Genomic DNA, 22,574 nt, shown 5'->3' with positions numbered 1-22,574 from the left:
TAACACGCACCTTTTATGTTTGGCTGGCGTATTTTAATTATTGCTATAAAGGTATCAGTTTAAATAACTAACTATTTATTTGGGATTTCATACTTAGATGTTTTTTGAGTTGACAACTTTCACTTAGTTAATGATTTAGATTTACCTTAGTTGACACTCCCCAGAACCCTACAGTAATTTTATTATGTTATTATTGACAATTTTGTTTACTATTTTTATGGTGGTCGAACAGATATTTTCATTACTTTTGCTTCTATTGAGCCGGTGTATTTCGCGCAGAAGCTGAGTAACGGTAACCCACGCAAGACAGCACTGGTCCTTCCCTCTAAACTTCATGAGGATATTCTGCAGGGGGACTTTCTATGCTCTAGTGAGAATGTGTTGCACAGGCAAGTGAGAAAATGTTAACTCCCGAATGTGCACTGTTCAAAAATAAAAGCAACAGTGCCATTAATGATAAACAGTCTTGCCACTGAGAGTAAACGATGCTCTAAGTTTTACAGTAGCACCCTAGTGTGAACCCTAGCTGCCATTAAGTTTCATTTCTTCTAAGGCTATCATTGCTCTAACAGAGATCATTTTGGATTGGTGTAACTCACATGATTGTTTACCCGAAATCTGAAGGACTCAAGGAATTAAGGGCCAGTGTCTGATTCTAGTTTATTTTCTAAATGTATTCTTGTGATTTTATTATTAATTAAGCCTTGTTAGTTCCTGACACTTTTATATAGCATTACCCCAAGGAAGTAAAACAGGGCTAACGCTAGTTGTTCCACCCTGTTAAATTAGATGGGCTCAATACACAGGAATACTAAAATGGACAATGGCTTAGAGAGCTCACGTGATTTGTGAGACGCTGGCCTGGTATATGATGTCCACTAATGTAAGTGGGCACCTTGCACCAGTCCAGACAACCCTTATGTTGATTGAAGAGGTCTTAGACAACCTTAGAAACTCTCTAAGTGGTAGCTGTGGCAAGCAGCCTTCAGGCTTAGTCCAGGACTGTAAAGCAGCTTGTTTTACCATAATGCAATCTTATAGGTATAGATTAAATGAAAAAGAACCAAACAATCTATTTATAAAAATATGTATCTATTATATAATACTCACTAACACATGGAGATATGCACAATGTACAAAATACTTTGCATAGAAATCACGTACATAGCACAGAATACACAGTGGACTAAGAGAGTGGTATAAGAACCACGACTCGAGTCAAGACAATGCCCAGGGGACGTAGAAGTGCCAGGGACCCAAGGAACCACCCAAGGTGGGCGATTAGGAACCCCACAGAGATCTTGTGCAGTGTGGGAGCACCACTGCGTTCGCCGTACAAATCAACTTGTACGTTGCGGTTGCAAATTTAACAAGCATTGGCATAGCCAATAGGTCTCGCCTTTGAGACCTTATAAGTGTTTAGCCATGCAACAGTTGCATAACTAAACACTTATAAGGTCCCAAAAGCGAGACCTATTGGCTATGCCAATGCTTGTTTTAACTGCTGCAATCTATTGAAGCCACACGGAGAACATCACAGCGGCCGTGGGGCCGCGAAAGTGATCGTGATCAAACATCAAAGCGGCCGTGGGGCCATTAAAGTGAAAGTAATCGCGGTAAAGCACGACGCGCACGCCTGCGCACATGCACTGTAGCTCTAGGCTGGCCTGGTAGCACTTTTTGGAGCCCTCACAAAATGTCTCGTCAGACCAGCGCATGCGCTGGGTCAGGCGAGACCTAAAAATGAAGGGCCCTTCAGACACCATGTGGAAGACAGAAGGTTGGAGAGCCACCCCACCCGTGGATACCATAGTACGCACGTTACCTACACCAGGGAAGCCGGGTACATAGGTGTGAAGTGGTGTCAAACAACAGTCAAACCCAATGGAGGACTTCAGGAAAATGCCGCTGCTGGAAAAGGAGAAAGTGTCTGGTGGAATCCGAAGGTGGATTCAAGTTTAGCAGCACCTGCAAGCAGAGGGGACAGAGTTTATGTCACTCAGGAGTGACCTGGAGACCAGGAAGACGAATGCCTACCGGTGTCGGGAGTTGCTGGAGAGTTGACGGTGACCTTGACACTGCAGCTGTGAGGACCAGGCGACACTGTGGAAGACCAGGAGCTGTACACAAGCTGTCCCACATCGGATATCGAGAGTTGATGGGTCGGTGTCCGTCGGGACCACCAACAAGCCTTGGTAACTGCAAACAATGCGGAAGTCGGAGAAGGTGCAGTGTCGGGACCAGCAAGGTGCAAGGGGCTCTCCACAAGCAGGGGAGTCAGGGCAGGCCCCGAGCAATCAGGGAAGTCCAAAAGAAACAAAGATGACCCTCAACAGGACCCACAGGTCGGAGGCACTGGAGTCGCAAGAGGACCTCGAGCAGCTCACCAGAAGATGCAGCAGGAAGGCAGAATTGTGTCTCTTGTCGGCAGCAACCATTTTGTGCTGTCCGGGTCTAAAAGGCTAGTACCGGGGACACTGAGAGCCTAATGGAAGGCTCTTCCAGTACTTGGAAACATACCTTCCACGCCCTTTGCGGTGTGGGAGGTATGATTCCAACATGTTTGATACCAAACATATTAGGATTCATTGCAGCCAGTTTCGAGATGATCATCGCGTAATAATCATAAGCAGTGAATAGAATAGCGAGCCGATCCCACAAAGAATGGACTTGGAAGTAAAAACAGTTCCAACACTTAACCAAAATGATTCCTCGAAGAAGCCTGTCCTACTTTAGTTTCCGCTTTATTTTAGCATCGGAATCTAGCCAATAATGCCTACTAAAGGTATGAATAGATTTTCATGCAGCGGCTTTACAAATTTCAGGAAAAGGTACATTTCTTAATAGAGCTGAGGCAGCAGCTTTCCCTCTTGTAGAGTGTGCCCCAGGTCAAGCAGGTAAGGCTTTTTTAGCTGGCTGGTATGACTGTAGAATATAGGAAACAATCCATCCTTGAAATAGACTATTTAGAGGATGTCAAACCGGTTCTCACCGACCATAATTAACAAAAAGGTGATCCGACTTCCTGATACTCTTGGTCTTGTCCAAGTAGAATTTTAACAATATTAATATCCAGAGAATGTAAAGACCTTTCAGCTGAATTTGGGCGGTTAGGAAAGAAAGTAGGTAGAGATATATTCTGATTAATGTGAAAATCTGAGACTACCTTTGGGAGAAAACTGGGATCAGTTCTCCTCACCACTCTATTGGAGTGAAACAAGGCATACGGTACCTCTGAACACAGGGCTTGGATTTCAGTAACCCTATTGCCTGAAGTGATGGCAACAAGAAAAGCCACTTTCAACATGAAATTTTGCAAAGAGGCTTTATCTTTTGGTTAAATGGATGACCCATCAATTTGGAAAGGAAAATAGTAAGTTCTCATGGAGGAGAGGGAGTTTGTAACTGAAGGCAAAACTTTAAGCCCTTCGAGAAAGTCTTTCACCACTGGAATTCTGAAAAAAGAGGTTTGTGAAAGAATTCCTATAGGCCGTAATGGCTGCAAGGTGTACCTTAATTGAGGAAAACTACAGCCCTGATTTAGCTAAATGTCTACATTTTCCTGGCCTGAAATTGGATTGCGATTATTCTGTGTACACCATAAATAAAACATTTTCCATTTAAAAGCACATGATCTTCTAGTGGAAGATCTCTTAGTCTCTCTGAGAATGTCCATACATTCCTTGGAAAGGCCTAAATGTCCATATTGGAGGAATTCAGGAGCCATGCTGTCACGTTCAGTTAGGGTAGATTAGGATGCAGTACCTGTTCTCTGAACTTGAAGAGAATATATTGTCTGCACGACAATCTCTTATAAGGTCTCTCTGACAGATGTAGAAGATTCATGAATCACCACTGTCAAGGCCACTCTAGTGCTATTAGTATCATTCTGGTTTGGGATCGATTTGAGAATCACTGTTGGAATGATGGGAGTTGGTTAAAATGCGTAGAGAAATGTACCTGACTAACTTATCAAAAGTGCATTCATCTTCAACTCAGGTTGAGCGAATCATTCTGGACACATAGTCTTGGCATTTGCTATTGTTTGCATCTGCGAACAGGTCAATTTAAGGATCTCCCCATTTGTAAAAAGCCTAGGAACGCCTCTGATCAGTGTCTGACTGGGTAGGTCCTGATGAAATGGTATACCCACCAGCAGATTGTTCCGCCGAGACCACCATGGGAGAGACTGGTGTGCAGCCTGTGAGAATGTCAGCTTGTCCTCCCAGTGGGTTAAGAGCCGATTCCACTGGTCTTGCAGGCATTGCTGAAGATGCCTAGTGTGCAACCTTGCAATTGGTACTATGAAGATGCAAGAAACTATTTACACCAGTAGAGACGCTATCTGCCTTGCAGTTGGATGAAGAACCTGCAGAAGATTGTGATACTTCAGTATGATGGATTGTAGTCTCTCCTCCGAAGGATATGCTCTTGTGGACTGTGTGTCAAGTGTGGACTACAGGTAGTACTGTTTTTGTTGTGGGCAAGCTGTAGATTTTTGGAAATTGATCCAAAGACCCAGACATGTGAGTGTCCTGACACAGACAAATGATCTTCTGTCTGTGATGGAGAGGATCTCTTTATCAGCCAGTTGTTTAGGTAAGGATACACAAAGATTTTCTGTCTCCTAAAGAATGCTGCGACCACAGTCATACATTTCTGAAAATTTTCATGGGCTGATTGGAGGCCAAATGGGAGTACTTTGTACTGATATCCCACCTTGAAATTTCCAGTGTTTTTCAGAAACAGAGATTGGAAATATGAATCTTGAAAGGTCGATCACACACATCCAATTCCCTTGATGCAATTGTGGATAGATTTGGAGAAGGACCAGCATTCTGAAACTTTCGTGGTGTTTTTACTTGTTGAGCATTTTGAGGTCTAAGATGGGTCTGAAATCTTGTTTTCGTCCTTTCTTTTAAAGTAACAGGAATAAATTCCCGATTCCTTTTGATGACATGGAACCTCCTGTATGGTCTCTCTTTGTATTATGGTGTTGACTTCCGACTGCAAGATGTCTAGCTGGTAACGGGATGTCTTTGTAGAGGAACAGTAGAAGGGGGAGACCTGAAGGGAAGGAAATAGACTTTCTGTACAATATTCAAGACTCATCTGTCTTTTGTGATTGACTGCCACTCTTCCAAGTGATTGACAATATTTCCCCCCACCGGAGCAGGTAACAGTGAAGGAGGAAGTGACGATTCATTGTTTTGCAGGGGTTTTTCCTGCAACTGCAAGCTACTGTTGCTGTTATGCACCTCTTACTCTAGATGGTCTGCAAGGATGAAACTGGAATCTTGCCTGCTGCTGATGTTGCTACCAGTGCCCTCTGAGCCCTCTGTTTGAAATTCTATTTGTTATTAGACCTGCATCGTCTGCTAAATTCCTTCCTCTTTTCTAGGCTGTCAACGCAGACTTTGACAGTGGTCTCGGGGTCAAGAAGTGGCTCAACGTTGATTGATGGGGCCTCCTCGCTGGCGATGCAACTCTCAACGTTGTGTGTTCCGGTGTCGAGCGATGATCCGACTCCACCTTCAACGGCGTCTTCGACATTAAGCATGCCGGTATTTTCCTCCACATCGACCGGGACAACGTTTTTTGGGCTTTCCACAGGATCTGCCTCTTTGGGCGTCTTTTGAACAAGAGGAGGGATTTTCTTTTAGGAAGACTGGCGTCCCCGAAGATATCTTGTTGTTCCAGCTGACCCTCTCTCCTGAAGTCAATGAAGCCTGATCTTCTCCGGGTCCTTGAGGGTGCCCCTGGACAACGTATGGGAGTAAGGACAGGTGTCAGTATGGTGGAACTCCGGCAGGCAGACAATGCAGACTGAATGAGTGTAAGTCTGAGCCTTCTTATCGCAGGAAGCACACTTCATAAAAAGTGAAGGCATATTATGACAGAAAAAAGGTTGTCAGTATAGCAGGTACTGGCTACTGTAGGAAGGTGGAATCTGACTACATGGTTGCCCCCACTTGTTTTCTGGTGTTTGACTAGTCTGGCTGGGATCCTGCTATCCAGGACCCCAGCCTATCTGCTTACTCCCTTAAATAACATGGAGTGCATATTAGATGCACTAGTGATTGCATACTGTGGTACCTTATGAGCCCCTAGTATATGGTACCTTAGGTACCAAGGGCATAGGTACTTCACAGGCCTACCAGGGGCTGAAGCATGTATTATGCCACCCCTGGGAAGCAGACTAAATCTGACACCACAGGCCTGCTACTGCAGCCTGGGTGAGGTAGTGTTAGCACTCCTCACTGAGGTATAGGTTCCCTATATCTCACCTTATACACACATATAAACCTATCAGTCACCCCTAAGGCAGGCCCTATCAATCTTGAGGGCAGGGTGCTTGGTTTCCATGTGAGGGGGTGCCTCTGCCTGAGCAGGGCCCCTCTGCAGCTGGCAGAGCCTATTCTCTGTGGCGGTTTGTGGATGCGGTTAAACCATATACTCTTTAAGTGTTATTAACCTAGCGGTAAATGCTAACTTTGGGATGGCTGCATCAAAACATGTCATGTTTGGTGTCAAACGCCTTGGAATCATACCCCCACACCAGTAACTGATGTGGGAGTATGATCCCACCCTTCTAGAGGGATAGACATGTACCTACTGTGGAAACACAGTAGAATCCTGAAAGAGCCCTGGCATCACAAAATGGATGCCACCAGCACAGACACTAGGCTGCCCTCCTGCTGCTGACCGAAACTCGCAGTGGAGGAGGCCCAACAATAGGTATCCTGTCACAGGGAGGAGTGTATTGGGGCTGGGTGGGTGCACTCCTAGAGGCTTTGAAGTCCTGCACTGGGGAGCAGTAGGCTCCTCTGTGCATATGACAGCTCAAACCGGTTCAGGGGCTACAAGCCCCTGCTCTGGTGCGAAACTGGACAAAGGGAAGTGGGTGTAACCACCAGCTCCCCTGACCCTCCCATAGGAGTGGTCATAGAGCTAGTCCCTCCCTTTCCTTTAGTATAAGATAGGGAAACCTTGCCACGGCAAACTAGATATCCCTGGACGACGCTCTACAAAAAGAATCCTGGACCTTCGACGTTCCACTACCTTTGGAAGACTGAAGAATCTCCCTTGGAGTCAAGGAGTGACTCCATGCTTGGCAGGCACCAAAACATTACATCAACGGTTGCAAACTTACCCCCTCCTGCTGGAGTCTGAAGTCCCTGCAGCCCCGGAAGTGGATTTCCTGACTTCGACGGCCATTGTGAGTCCCCAGCAAACCTGAGGCGAGTGGACCCCACGAGTGACGAGGAACAGCAATACCCGGGTACCGTGCACTATTGTCGAGTGCAACCCCTTCACGACGTTCTACGAACTTGTGCATTGGACCACGTGTGGTCCAAGCCTCCCGCAGGATTTCCTCCGAGAATCAGTGGCCTACCTCGTGCCGAGTAACCGTGGGCTCCTGTGAAGTGAATCCTCCCGAGGCGTCTTCGCGATCCCTTGCCGGTTGGCTTGTGGGTCCCCTGAAGACTTTTTCATCGAACCAAAGTGCTTCCCTGGTTGCTCCAGGCCTGCCCTGACTTACCCTTGCTGGGTGAGTCCCTCAGACCTTGCTAGCCTGCACCGCTGACTTTCTTCACTTTCCACAAGACTTGCTGTTGCCAAGGCTTGTTGGCTCCAATCTGGTTGCCGACACCTCAGTAAGCTGCAGACTTCGTGAGACACTCCGAATCCAGCTCCTGGTCGTCGACGCCTCTTGGACCTTGTGGCTGAAGAGTCAAGACACCCGTGATCACTTGAAAACACCAGACTTCTGTGGGCATCCAGCTTCCTGGCCCCGGGTCACTGGCAAGTGACTTTGAACACTGTCTCCACTGCTTTCAGGTCTTCTTTCTTCTGAATCCAGCCTTGGATTCCACCGGACACTTCGTCTGTCTTCTCAAGCAGCAAATCTTCTTTGGCTCCAATTGAAAACGACGCCTCAACCCGACACCAAAAGGCCCCTATGCACCCGGCTTCCCTGGGTGAGGTAACTCGAGTACTCCGGTGCTCCTGTGTGTGTTGGCTCTAGAACTACTTACCCTGTAGGTGACTTGCTTGTAGACTCTCCCGAAGTATCCTAAAACTTTAAAATACCAACCACGACTTGCTCCATTGAAGTCTATTGGTATCCGCGGCTGTGTTCTCACACTGCATGCGTCTCCCGTGGGTCCTTTACATACCTGCCTTGGGTGGATTAGTGAGGCCCCAGCGCTTCTGAAGACCTTAGGCCTTCTCCCTTCTCAAGTCGTTCTTCTTATACCTCTTTTTTAGTATATGGTCTGGTACGCCCCTAGGGCCCCAGCCATATAAGTGCTTAATTTGTTGTGAAACATTGATTTGTGCATATGTTCCTGACTTCTAATCTCATAAAGAGATTAGTAGAGTGTGTCTAGTAATAAATACATATATATTTTATATATATACCTGTGTGGTGTCCTTTCATTTAGTGATTCAAGAGATTATAAGGTAAAACAAGCTGCTTTACATTCCTCTGAGACTTAGCCTGAAGGCTGCTCTCCACAGCTACCACTAGGACAGCTTTCTTTAAAACATTGTCTTAAAACTATCTACCATAAGAGTCGAATTGGACTGGTGCAAGGTGGCCACTTGAACTAGTGACCAGCATTTGCCAGGCCAACTTCTCACAGCTACTATCAAAGGAGACTGGTCTGAAAATGTTATAACAGTAGGAATCAGAAAAATAAACTGACCTAACTGTCAGCTGTGGGGCATGATGGGAGTACTGTGAAGTTCTTAAAGGCACAGTGCCAGTTTTATGTTTGCTCTTTTAATGGCAGCCTATTGGTTAACAATGCCTCATATTCCCTTTTCTTTTAAATAAAGGTTTGTGAAAGGCTTCCTATGGTCAGTTTTTCACTAACATGAATTGTATTGATTTATGCGTTTTGAAAATAAAAAGTAAATGATGTAATCTGGCCATTTTCTACCCTTTCTATAGGCTACAGAAATAAAGAATATTAAGTATTACATACAAGGTTTCTCCATATATTATATATAAACAAATTAAGAAGTGCTCTGTGGTCCCTGCATGTAGGCAGGACTATTCAGTGCTCATGGCTGTTGATTAAGATACCAGGGAAGAAAATATATGCATCCACAGTAAAAAATCCTTGGAGGAAAAAGGAGGATTTCCGTAAGGACATTCAACTCACTCATTTATCGGCGAAAGATAGGTAAGCATTAGTTTCTGAGATCAGAGCTGATGAGACTGCCGCAGCAATCCGGAAGTTGCAAGCGGGCAAAAATGTGTGACGAAATTGATTACTCATCACATTATATAAAGGTATGGCCACCAAACTGTCCCCAAATATGCTCAAGATGTTTGTGGAGACCTGAGCGGGGGTAGTCTAAAGCTTCAGAGACTAGCTACCATAGTATTGATACCAAAAGAGTGCAAACCACCAGTTGAGTGGGCCTTGAATAGGATCCATATCGTCGCTAAATGCTGAAGCTAAAATACTCGCAAGGTATTAGTGAAGATAAGCTAATATTAACGACCCTGGTCCATCCAGTTAATTCTAGCTTTATGCTAAATAGTGGGTCAAAGCTCAATCTCTGTCGATTATATGGAGTCTTGGGATACGCTAAGAAAATGCAGGGGCAAACACTAGTGATGATGTCACTGGTCATTACAATGAGATTTGACACTCTAGAGTGGAATTATATGTTTGCAATCCAGGACCGACTGAATTTCGGCCCACAATATAGGCAACGGGTAGCACTCTAAAACCAACATAAACAGTACAAGGGCAGGCTTCTTTGACATTGTGAGTGGAACCAGGCAGGGCTGCCTGCTGTTGCCCATGATTTTCATACTGGTGCAGGAGCCCCTCCCCACCTGGATTTGACAAGATACACTGATTAGGGGCTTAAAAGGGGCAGATGCCTACGAGGAGAAAATCTCTCTACGCAGATGTGCTGCTGCATGTGGCAGCCTTCTCTTCTTGCAGCTCTCTGCTATGCTCGACTAACAGTTCCTTAATTTGGAATCAACAGTTTAACGATTTTAGTTGAGAAAACCAAATTAAATGAAAATCTGGCTCAAGTTTTAAATCAGTTTACTTACCCACTAGAAACACTATCTTTTTCCACGGCTGTGACTCCAGCACTTTATCATGGGGGTAGAAGCCTTGGTCTACCATAAACAGTATCATCACAACAGCGACAATTCGCAAGACCACCAAATGTCCTCCAGTTAACACAGAAGTAGAAACCAAGATTGCCGAGGCATAAGTACAAGGGAGACCACGGTACATAAAAGGAATACCTACATGGGGAAAAAATGCAAAATAAAAGTCAAAAACACAAGAAGTTGGATATTTAATGCCAATGGCAACAACATAAGGACTCATGTACGACGAGATTAGATGCTATCAGAGAAAGCAGAGCAAGAGATTTCTCACCCTACTCCATTCACAAATGAGACAAAAATCGAGGGAATAAGAGAAATCACGAAGGATAACAGATATGTAGGCAGGCATAAAACTATACCTCTCTTTTACTTTAGGAAGATAGGTAAAACAGATCCAGCCTTTCCTATGCTCAAGGAGCACCATACGAAGTTTGCTAGATGTACTGATGGATACGTGATCCAGCAATCAATTACAAATTTGTGTTTTCTTAGTGCATTCCACACAGCTTATAAGTCATTGAAGTTTGCTTTTGAATAGTTTCACTATAAACCACCTCCCTTTTATTGGATAAATCTTTCCTTTCGAAACAGTTTTAAGTGATTGCAATAATAGTTTTCTTTAAGGTCTCAACTACAGACTATAGTAGGACATATCGCATAAAATAACAATACTTAAGAGTGTAAGGGTCTGCCCACTGTGCAAGAGTCGCCTTATCTATCCGTTTGCTTACTTCCTACTCAATTACTATCCTCAATTCTTATTGTATTTCTCCCTCCCTTGGAGGACTCCTCGTTTACTATTATTAGGACTTATTGTATTTGGCCTCTCCATGGATGACATTCAGGGAACAACTTTTTTCTTTCAGCACTATATGGCAGAGGGTGGGTGTTTTCCTGCTTTCTCCCTTGGGTGTCGATTTCCCCCTCACATCTTGACCCCTGCACTCTTCACGTCAGTTTGTCCGTTGCTTCAACCCCCCCCCCCCCCCCCCCCGAGTCCCAATCTCACGTGACTTTTAATTTTTTTATTCTAACTGACCCATCCTCTGGCTGCTTCTTTACCTCTCTTTGAACAGCACTCTGTTGCCTTAATCACCAAACCCTAACTCCTTTGTAGTTTTCTCTGATCTTGAGCATTTGTGGAGAAATATTTGGTGGTATGCATGCGAAATCAATGAAGTGGTCATTCTGCCTTATTGAGGATACCCACTTGCCTGTCGTTACAGTCCTCCACTGCCCCGAGGGTAGTTCCTCTTTCTTCTAGCAAGAAAGATATAACGGAATGGAGGGAAATACACAGTCACTGCTTAGAATAGTATTGGCTCATCAAAAATTAGAGCCTCTGTCAAGGCCTTTGTGACTTCATGAACCTCCTCTCTGAATGGTCTGATTTTGCTGGATAAGACGGTCTTAAGGGAACTAGTTCATATGTAGTAGTTTGCATTGCTGGAAAGAGTAAGGCTACTGAAGGACACTCCTAGATTTGGGTGTTTTAATTTTCTCAAGTGCATCAGGCACGTGTGGATCAAGTTAATTAAGTACCAAAAAATGGTAAATACAGCAAGTATTGTACTGCATGAGAAAACCTGGAATATGTAATGATCCAAGTCAGCATAAAATTTCGCTGGTGTTTATGGGACTGCCCTCCGCCTCTACCACATCTACAGTGCAGGAGTTGAAAATGATCTTCCGCTCTGTGATAACTTTCTCTCTTCTCCTCTCTTCCGATATTTAGCTGGAAGGTGTTGGAGATACTCTTACATTTCATCCCACTGGAAGTGATCATATTGGCGAAGGAGTGCCTGTAAGGTCACAATAAGCCAAAAGTTTGCAGAGCCCATTGAAACACTTGCCCACCTCCACAAGACTTTGTTCTCTTAAAAAAAAAAAAAATGTATCAGCAGGTAGCCCTTTGCTGTTCACTTGGTTAACTGGTAGTGTCCGAGTAGCATGTACGACTTAGGAGATACAGGACTTCTAAAGTAAAGCAGATCTTTTGGTGTAGGTTTGCATTTATACTTTACTCTAGGCATTATGCTGCATGTCTTTACTGGGTTATTTAAACAATTTGCCAAATTCTTTAAGCCTATCTCAAGCTCAGTAGAGCTAGACTGTTCTCTCTGCCCTGAACAATGTTTTTATCAGGAAAGTCTTCTCCATTCTTACAGAGGTGCAGGCATAGATGGAGAATATAGGGTTGTGTCCTAATTCAATGGAGTTAGTATGAATTAATGGCACAAGTATTGGGAAATTTCTTCCTCTAATATATAAAAGTGTCCAGGCTCTGTCGGTTTTGAAACAGCACACTTTCAAAGCCTTTTAAGGCCAATATTACTTCAGCGTTGAATATATTCAGTGTTGAAACAGTCATGATTCAAAGCCGGTTTTTAGGTCTCGCAGAGTCAGAGCGCATGCGCTGCACGGAGAGACTTTAGTAGGTGAGTTTTTGAAGTGCTGCTGGCTGGTGACAAGCTTGCCTTCAGCGCCCCTCCGCCCGCCTTTGCGCTCTTTATTTACTTTACTTATAATGTTGTTGCATCAAAGCTGCCGCTTTACTTTTTTTCTCTTTATTTACTTTACTTATAATGTCAGCACCCATGCTTTAGCTTTACACATCATAAGCTAAAGCGCGGGTGCCGCAATTACTTCAAGAGTAAAGAAACAGAGAAAATAATTTTTTCTATTTCTTTCCTTTTTAACCATTTGCGGCACCTGCGCTTTAGCTTACTTAAGATGTTTAACACTAAAGGGGAGTGCCGCCAGTGTAACAATAGTAAATAAATAGAAAAAAAAGTGGCGGCCATCATCTGTGTCCTTAACAATTTATGTGCCCGTGTTTCAGGAGTGTGTGTTTTTGACCCTGATGTCCTACAGCTTGTGCTGCAGGGTATCTACACGCCCTATTATTTTGATCTTGTTGAGGAACGTTGGAGTCCTTGTTATACTAAATATTAACGGAGCCTCTTACCCGTAGTTTAGCAAGTATTTTTAATGCTTCCTGTTAAAACCTGAGCATTAATGATGGACTATTGGCAGGGTACACCCCTGGTCCATTTTAAAAGGTCACCCTACTAGGTTTGCATCGCACGTGAGCTTACTGGTCTGCTTGGGTCCGAATGAATGTTAGTAGGCTTGGTGGCGCAATGGGTGGTTTCTAGCCAAGGAAGTCATTTTCAGACCCCCCCCCACACATACACACACTCCATGCTTATGTATTTTTCACATGGCTGGCAGTCCCCAGGCGGGCTCGACGCCATGTTTTTGTTCCTAAGCCTGGCTCAAGTACATGAGCATGGTGTCTGGACACTCGTTATTTATACAATAAGTTAGAATTTATCTTCGACAGTTTTTTTTATCGGATAGTTCTCTTAAGCTGTGTAAAATATGCTTTTGATTTTCACTGTTGAATAGGGCGTTTTACTGTCCAGTATATTGGCTTCTATTTCTAACATATGGTGAGTGCCTTCAGACCAGATTTGCGTGTTAGAACTGTGCACACTGGTTGTGTGATTTACTGTAATTGGAACTTTTAGTGCGATACTGTAATGTCATTCATCACAAAGTAGTTGTGTTTATTACTTTGATTAAAATGTCTTTACACTCAAACCTAGTCAAGAGCCGTCTCTAGAAAGGCGGGTGCGGTGATCCTATGAGAAGAGGATTTGCCCGATGAGTGATTGTTGCATCAAGGACACGTGTTTATTTGTTCACCTCGCTCCCATGTTTATTGGGCAATGTTGCTGTTTTATCTGTTACTGTGCTGCTGCTGCAAGTAGTAATAACAAGCATTGGCATAGCCAATAGGGCTCGCTTTTGGGACCTAATAAGTATTTAGTTATGCAGCACAATATCCTTGGTGCAACAACATCAACTGTTGCATGGCTAAACACTTATAAGGTCCCAAAGGCGAGACCTATTGGCTATGCCAATTCTTGTTCAGGCATCCTAAGGTGGCTGGACCAATGAACTGACATGAGTCTGCTCGATGGACTGGAACACAGCTCACAGTAATTACCAGTGGCTGAGATTACTATAGCATTCCAGCAATCACTTTTTTGTGTACTATAGTATTGCAATGAATCAGCAAGATGCTGAATGCTTGCCTTCTTAATATTTTGCAACTGGGTAGCCCTGAACCTTATTTTTAGCATCTGAATGTGTTTTACAATTCTACTATGCAACTGAAATATATTGGAAGCACTATATTGCAAGTCAACATGGGTACTCCAGTTCATATACTGCATGTTTACTTTTCTATGTTATCCTTTTCTTTTTTTTTCTTCTAATCATGCCCTTTGCTCAGCCATTTTTCACCTTGGTAACATCCCATTCAACGTTGACATTTCCTAAGGCCCTATTTATGATAATACAGTAATAGATGATCAAAACACCTAAATCACGTCCTCATATCAGTGTTCCTGAAAACTCTGCTTTATTTATGAAACCTCTTGATTATACATGGTTATCAGTTTCATGGTTTCTTTTTTTAATCGCTGCATTTGTTTTTTATCGTTGTAAGCAATTCATCAAGTTCTTCGACTTAGCTTTGTCATGTACATTTTCAATTCTATGTCAGGACCAGAGGCGAGGATTATGCTATTCTTTCTCCACCTTATTGAATAGCAGCCATTTGAAGTAAACAAAATATAAACTACCATTCCCATGAACCTTGGGAACATCATAAAAATCATTGACAATAGAGTTCAACATGTAGATTGTCCATGCATCAATCAGCAGGCTCCAGCCGGGTGATAGTCCCTTGTCACTCACTGGCCCTTCCTCCTTTCTTCGCTGTTCGCAGCCAAGGATAAGTGTCATTCATTCCCTCTCGTTTTGACTAGGTTTGTTTTACTGAATTTATAAATGTTTATGGTGTTTTTCATGTGTTAAAAAGTATGTTATTTATATAATTACCTTGTGCTATTTAGGCTTTCACAGGTAATTGCCTTGTTATTGGTTTGTTAATGTCATTTCTCCTCAGGAGTTAATTGAACTGTTGATTGCTTTATACGCGTGCCTCCACCACTGCTATTCGGAAGCGGCGGAGGCAGTTTCATGCGGTTTCCTTAGTTTCTCACACTGTTGTGCTCTGGGTGGGCTTCTCCGCTTAGCGGTAGCCCGTCCCGGCCACGGGAGGGTTTCCGCTCCTTCTCGGCCGTTACTAATTGGTGCAGGCTTGCGGCGCGGTCCTCCCACCGCCTGAGGGCGCATAGCGCGCGTTTCTCGTGTCGGCCCGCGCGCTCCAAATTCGGCGCATTCTTGGCGTTTGGAGTGGCAGCGCCTTTCGAGTTGAGCCTTGCTGTCTGTAGAGGGACGCCCACGCTGCGGGTCTGTACACAGTATTCACCCCCTACGCCCTGTCTTAAAGGGCCCGTATGTGCTATTAAGCACTTGCTTATTCTAACGCTCCCCCAGGAGTCTGTAATTAAGTTTATTGCCTGTAAGGGGACCGTACTCCCAGACTTGTTTGTGCCTGTTGATCTTTGTACCAGCGCTGACATAAACGGTCCCGGGCTCAAGCTCCATTATTAAATCGGTTTACTCTGCATAAACGTGTAGGCTGACACTCAGCCCACTCAATACTAGCCATACTCTGCCAAGACAATCTTTCTGCTCACGCAGGTGATGACAGGAAATAGACACATAACCGTGTCATGGATCCATATCTGCCGGATCAAGCGGAGGAGGAGGACCCCCTCAGTGCTCTTCCATATGATGATGATTTCTATGATGCGGTTGACGCATCTATATATAGAGCGATCTCTGAGGCGATGCCCCCCCCCACCCCCCCCCCCCCCCCCCGGGAAGAGCGTCTTTCGCGCCAAATTACGCAAGCCTGCGACAAACTGTCAGGGGGTGCCTCAATTTCCGCCAACCAGCCTCAGGCTGATAGCCTTTACACCCCGGACTTGCAACCGCCTTCCAAGCGTCGCAGTGAGGCGGGGGGTTGATCTTGACGCCTTTGCTAGACTTAGGCAGGCGTTCCTGGCCAGCACTGTTCCCCCCCAGTCCCACCTGTGCTTCCCTTACACACCACTGATGGCGACCATATGGACACAGATGAGGATGCAGGCCCCTCACAGGCCTGGCTCCCCTCTCGCACATTCTTGATGAAGTGATTTCCCTTTGGTATCCATACATGTCTCTCCTTCTGTTGAATAATTTAATGTTATTTGCAGAATTTCTCCACTTTTGCTTACTATCATGCAACACTGTTCATGGCCATTTCCTTATCAAACTATAATTCTAAGTCGGGACTAGAGGCTCCGCTTACGTTTTAAAACGTTCTTCTTTATTAGCTCAGCAGCCCAACATATATGAGAGCAAAGCAACAAACGCCAAGGACTTCAAATCCCACGAGTCCACGCAAAAGTTTGCAAAGGTCAACCAAACTGGTAAGTCAGGCACCATATAACATCCCCGAGCACTTTCTCTTTCTGCGCTGCTCAGCAGCCCTATGAGTGATCTTCCTTGGAAATATGTTATGATGTTTATAAAGTTTTTATAATCTTTGTTTTCATAACGTTTGTACTCCAGTTAACAACCTGTGCTTTTTGATTGCGCTTGCTTTTAATGGCAATGCTTCAGGTGTGCTGTGTCCGATTTATGGGATACCTCCCCATGTGTGGGTTTCCTTTACCAGTGGGGGCTTTCAATTAGGACAGAAGGCACCTCGAACCACACCACCCACCCCCAAAAACGAGGGCCCAGTCTGAAATTCATTCCTCCACTCCCTCTAACACCTTCGAGATTCAGATTGGCATTCACAAAACGCAGTGCCAAAGACCCAGCAGATCCTTCAGATCTTCTCTAACCTTGGATAACCCCAGTCTCGAAAGAAGGGCTTCTTTTATGTGAGGACCAGGCTGATGAGGAAGAATACAGTAGCTCTGACCAGGATGATTCCAATAACGAACCAGGGCACAGCAGACCTTGGAGACCGGAGGGGGATTCTTAACACCCCAGGTTGGAGATGTCCCCTTGCTAAAAGGAGAATGGTGGTGACAAGTGAGTCAGAAGGCATGTTAGACCTGGATGATTCTGTGGAGTGGGCTCCAGTGGCTAAAGTGATCTAGGGGCATATCAACAAGGGCTTTATCTCTGCTTTTTTGGCTTTAAAAGCCAAAAAGCAGAGATAAAACTAGCGCCCTATCAACAACAGGGTTCTAACACGCAAATTTGCATGTTAGCACCCTTTTACTCTACGCTTCCCCATGCATCTCTAATGAGATGCAAAGGGGGCGTTCCAGAGTAAAATAATAGGAGAAATGTCGCTAAGCGACATTTCTCCTATTATCAAGAATGTCGCTAACCCTGTTAGAGACAAAAAAAGCAGCGCTAACCGCGGTTAACGCTGCTTTTTTACGTCTGCTCATTTTCAGACTTAGCCATGATATCCTATGGAAGGAGGATATCATGGCTAAGTTTGCCTGTCCCTATCAACAAGGTAACGTGTGATTATCGCTGGGTTTCTCACGTTAGCCTGTTAGCGTGTAGATTTTTATCGCTATTGAGATAAGCGTTGCTAATAGCACGCTATCTCAGCAATAAAAATTCACGCTAGCCGGCGATAATTATCCTCACGCTAAGAGCGCTGAGCGATAATTATCGCCGGTTGTTGTTGATATGCCCCCTAGTATGTGGGTAACCAAGTTGGGAAACCATTGGACAAGGAAGTTAGAGGCCGCCTTAGGGCAGAGTTTCCATGTCCTTGCGTTGACCTTAAAGTCACTCTGGTACCGGAGATTGATGGCAAAATGGCCACTTTCAAAACAAACTTATTAAAGACCCTAAAAAGGGTATTGACCATTACTAGAAGGCCTACCAGAAGACGTTGTTATATATCCTCGGGCCTCTAACAAAAATGTTAGACATGGCTGAGGAGGCTAAGGCGACTGCAACCTAATCTCCCAGGAAATTCTGTCTGGCTGGGCACAGAGAGTAGTAGGCTGCCTCTGGAACGCTAATTGTGCACTCTCAGAGAAGACGTTCCTTTCTTATCAAGATCGACCCTAATTTGGCGGACTGGGCTACCTCTGAAGCAGGTCCAGTTGCTATGGTGGCGTCTTCAGGAAGCAGTTCATAAAGGTACTGGGAAAATTCATCAAACTGTCTCCTTGCTGGACAAAGCCCAGCAATCCATAAAAAAAGTTATCAGACAACAGGTTTTTGTAGGCGCCGGCTGAGGCAAGGGTCCAACAAACTTTGAAACATTCTCATAAGAAATTATCCCTACTGCAGAAAGATTTGAGGCACGCACTTTTGAAAGAGAGCATACCTCTGCGCTATCTGGCCAATATACTCAGTCTCTTCACGTCGTCGATACAGGTGATTTTCCTAGGTTCCCTTCACTACGGAGCTCTTGAGACATTGAAGTCTGCTCATCTCTGGGAATGGTTTTCCTACAAATACTTGGTGAAACTGTTCTTGGAGGCCTAGTTGGAAATTCAATGGTGGTCGGACCAGATATTGGTCCGTAAAGAAAGGGTCATCTTTGGTTCTTTCCAGACGTGATTGAGTCCAATGTCAGCTGCTTAAGTTGAAGAGCTCCTTGTGGGAGAGTTACCACAAGTGGCGTGTGGTTGGAACAGGAAGGAGAGTTGCATATCAACTGCTCAAAACTGCTTGCAGGCTCCTTCGCAGTTCTGTCTCACAAGAGACAGGGTATTGTGTTCTATTTTGTTGAATATGGACATTGTATTAGGGGTCTGATACATCAATTGACTCGGAGGAACGAGGTCGAAGATGCTGGTGGAATTTGCCAAGACATTTTGGCATTTCTGTGGACAAGAGAATCTCAGTCGAGGCAGAGTACTTTCCAGGGAACCTCAACTGCAGATTGACACTCACAGTATGTCATATTTTAGCCTGTGGAAGCTCGAGCCATCTGTCTTGTTTGGTGATAGACAGAAGAACCCTTTCCCGGTGAACTTGCTTCCATCTTAAGATCACCGGCGTCCGCAATTTTTCAGTTGGAGACCAGACACCGTGGCTCTGCTGACGGATACATCCCTACGGGACGGAGCCGCATCAGACTCCAAGCCTATGTGGTCCTGGTAACAACAGTGTGGTTTTCAGTTCTTCTCTAACTTTCTAAGGATCTTACAATCCTACTTCCTAGTTTGAATATGCAGGGGGACCCAGTGGGCAATTTGCATCCATTGATCCTGGACAGGCCACTCCTGGTATGGATTATTTTGGGGGGATGTTGGGGCTTCCAAGGCCTCGCAAGACAGGCTGCAAGCCTTATCAGAAGAGCTTAGAGATTCCACCTCAAAGCAGTATTGTGTGCCTTGATGCAGATGGTCGTATTGGTGTATGGAAAGGGATTTGGACCTCGTGGGGTCAGATCCACATCCTGAATTTGTCAAAGCCAGCTTCTGCAGATCTGGCATACCGGACGATCGATTCATTCCGTTCCACGTTTTCTGAAGGCCACGAGCTGTGGTATGGTATCCCTGTGGGACATCATCCTTTGGTTTGTAAACTGTTATGGTGTGTTGATTTGAAGTCCCTACTGTTTGATGTTTTGCTCTATCATAGATGTGGACTGTTGTGCTAATAAAGGAAGAAACTTTTACAGCTTAATCCTTGCCTTCATGTCCTTAATAGAATTGAAACTTTCCTTCAAAGTAGCTACGAAATGTTTTCTTCTACCTTTTTTTTTTTTTATATATAAATACAATGTGCTAATCTGATATCTTTGTTTAATTAAGCTGTTCCAATACTCCACGAACTCCAAACCTGCTCAGAAAATCTCACTGTTTGAGGAGGGGGCAGGGCCTCATGCCTAGAGCCACTAAAGGGGCACTCTGCCCTTCACAAATCTCCCCACGCTTACTTACATCCAGAAAGCACCACAAAATATATCAAAGGGTCGCTGAGGCCGTCGCTAATATCCTGGGGTGTTTTATATAAATGCAATTACAATTACAATTTTTACACCCCTTAATGGGCATCGGCTGCTTACAGCCTCCAAAAAAGAACTGGAAAGCTGCTCTGTGCAACCCCTTCCAGCTGCATTTCGTGCTACCGTGTTATTTCAGCTCCTCACCGGGTGACCGTGTAAAGGGAGCCGAAGTCGTGTGAAACACAGTGGCACCATGTGAGTTGGTAGGTTTGGAATTCGTTTTCAGAGTCATCCCTGATAAAAAATAAGTAATTGATCAAATAAAACCAGAGAGAAATCTTATATTCAGATATTTGTCATGTTGTTCTGCCAAAGAAAGTTGTTTCCCGCCATAACACAGCCATGCTGGCATAGCTGGGCGCAAAGGCACCCCAACGTTATCTGTTCAAAAAAGCCAATAAAACGCTATTTTGTGATCTTAATCCAATCATTTCCAGAATTACTGCATCTTTCATCTTTGTGATTCGATTCTGTAACAAGAAAAGTTCACAGATTTCAGTCCAAATTCATGTAGGATAGATGTGCACACTACCACCATCTTCATCGTAATAAAATTATAAAGGGATGTAATGATGTGAACTTTGTAAGTCTGCTGCCTTATAGATGGGAACAAGTCAATAAATTGTAGATTTTTGGTAATTAATTTCTCATAACTTTCTAACTGCCCAAGTGCTTTTTGATGTATTTCTCTTTGGTGAAGATAAAGAAGGTTGCGCCTTTACTGGACTCTTATTACAGTTGTCTTGTTCAAAGTTTTTGAAAGCCATTCTTTCTTCTCCGGTAATGTTTTCTAATAATTTTTCGTGGAGTCTTTTTATTTTTTTTTTAACTAATCTAGATCCTTGTTTCGTGCCAGTAAAATTGGGCAAAATCTTCTAAAGGGCTTTAATCCTCTGCATTTGTTTGATAAATCATGACCTATTTCTCTTTCAGTGTTGGGCAATTCTGCAGTTCACACACAGTTTCAAGAACATATATGACCTAAACAGTCAGTTTATTTTTTTGTTTCTATTGCTTTCTCGCAGTCAAAACTATTTTCTTATCTTATGTTATGCAGGATTTTGCTAGTCTTACGTGTTGTGTGTGTGTGTGTGTGTGTGTGTGTATGTATATATATAATATAGATATCTTTAGGTCTACTATATCGAGGAGTACCTCCAGGCAAAGGTTAAGCCCCCTTTTCAGCACTTTCTCATCCTCATTTTTAAGAATTATTTCTCGGAGTTTAGACAGACATTTCTAGTTATTTATATCGCGAAGTGGCTCAGTTGTTTCCCGGACCACTTTTCCCATTCTCGTTGCATACCCATTCCAGTTTTCCTCCTCTGGTTTTCTATTTGTTCTTTATTTTCCTTCTGACATACATCATCTTCTGCTTGGATGCTGGCCCCAGCGTATTAAGAGTGTTTCGTCCCAAGAAGTCATTCTGTTTACTGCTTTCTGGCTGTTTCGAAGTCCCCTCATTAGGTGAATCCACATATAAACTACTTGCTTTTTTATTTTTTTCTGACAAGGCTGTCATGATTTTCTAGTGATTCAATCTGTTTGGCAAATGGGTATATTTTTCCAATTGCATAATCCTATTTGTGCTGGAGAAAGCTTTCTTAGTTTTAACTTCCTTTTCATTTCTTTATAGATGTTCTATCATAGTTAATGAGTTTTATCTCACACTGTTCATCAATGGTTTGGATTTCCTTTTTTAATTTCTTCAGGTCAAATTTAGCCTGTAAGATTATCTCGATTTTTCTTTTCATGCATTGCATGTTCTTGCCCAGTTCCTCGAGCATTTCTACAGCATAAAAAGATACCAAGGGCTTGTGGGAATCGTTCTAAGTATCTGTTTAAGGAGTAAACTTTTGTTACTTTTTTGTAGTAATTTCCCCAGATGTGGATTCTTTTGATTTCCCGTTTTCATTATATCCCTTTTGTTGTCCGTTTTCACACATGTGGATGTTTTCATTAAATAAATTATTCACTTCTGAGTCCCAGTTTTAGGTCGAAGCCTACCAGGCAGAACAGCTGTCTGGTTTGCTGAAGACATCTTTGGGACATTCGCTAACCTGGGAAAGAATTCTGCCCAGTGCTAACCATTGGCTTAGTGATTTGTAACTCACATTTTCTTGCTTTCTATTTGCTGGCTTTTTTTGTTTTAGTCTGTCCAGCGTAAGTCCGTCCCTTGCCCAAACCTTGTTAACTGTATCGTTCCGAGATTTCTCTTTCTGAAAACAGGCCTTTAAATCTTGAGCTTATCTTGTCACATTTAAACATGAAGGTCAAATGTCAGATTCTGTCTTCTTGAGGGAGCTTGGGGTTTACTTTTCTTTCTGTGACATCAAAGTGAGAGTATTTATAGGAAAGCAAGAGGAATGCACATTACTCTCCCCCTGGAGCCCGCTCGTGCTCCTCCTATATTCCAGTTTACGAGGCAGTAACATACCCTTAAAAAGGCCTACAGGGAGGAGGTGCACGCGCTAAACAAATATTCATGTTGAGGTTCTCCTATCAAAGCTT

General features: G+C 43.9%; 1 protein-coding gene across 8 annotated transcripts in view; it reads right to left on the bottom strand.

Moving 5' to 3' along the window:
• The window catches only part of TMEM269 (transmembrane protein 269), a 120,779-nt gene that overhangs the window by 6,095 nt on the left and 92,110 nt on the right, over positions 1-22,574 (bottom strand). For all 8 annotated transcript variants that reach the window (XM_085608933.1, XM_085608937.1, XM_085608938.1 and 5 more), the window contains one exon: positions 10,088-10,288. In XM_085608933.1, coding sequence (XP_085465059.1) covers positions 10,088-10,288 — 201 coding nt within the window. The remainder of the gene's footprint in view (positions 1-10,087; positions 10,289-22,574) is intronic.

Source organism: Triturus cristatus, chromosome 1_2 (assembly GCF_964204655.1).
Source record: "Triturus cristatus chromosome 1_2, aTriCri1.1, whole genome shotgun sequence".
Lineage (NCBI taxonomy): Eukaryota > Metazoa > Chordata > Amphibia > Caudata > Salamandridae > Triturus > Triturus cristatus.
This window is presented reverse-complemented; position numbering and strand designations above follow the sequence as displayed.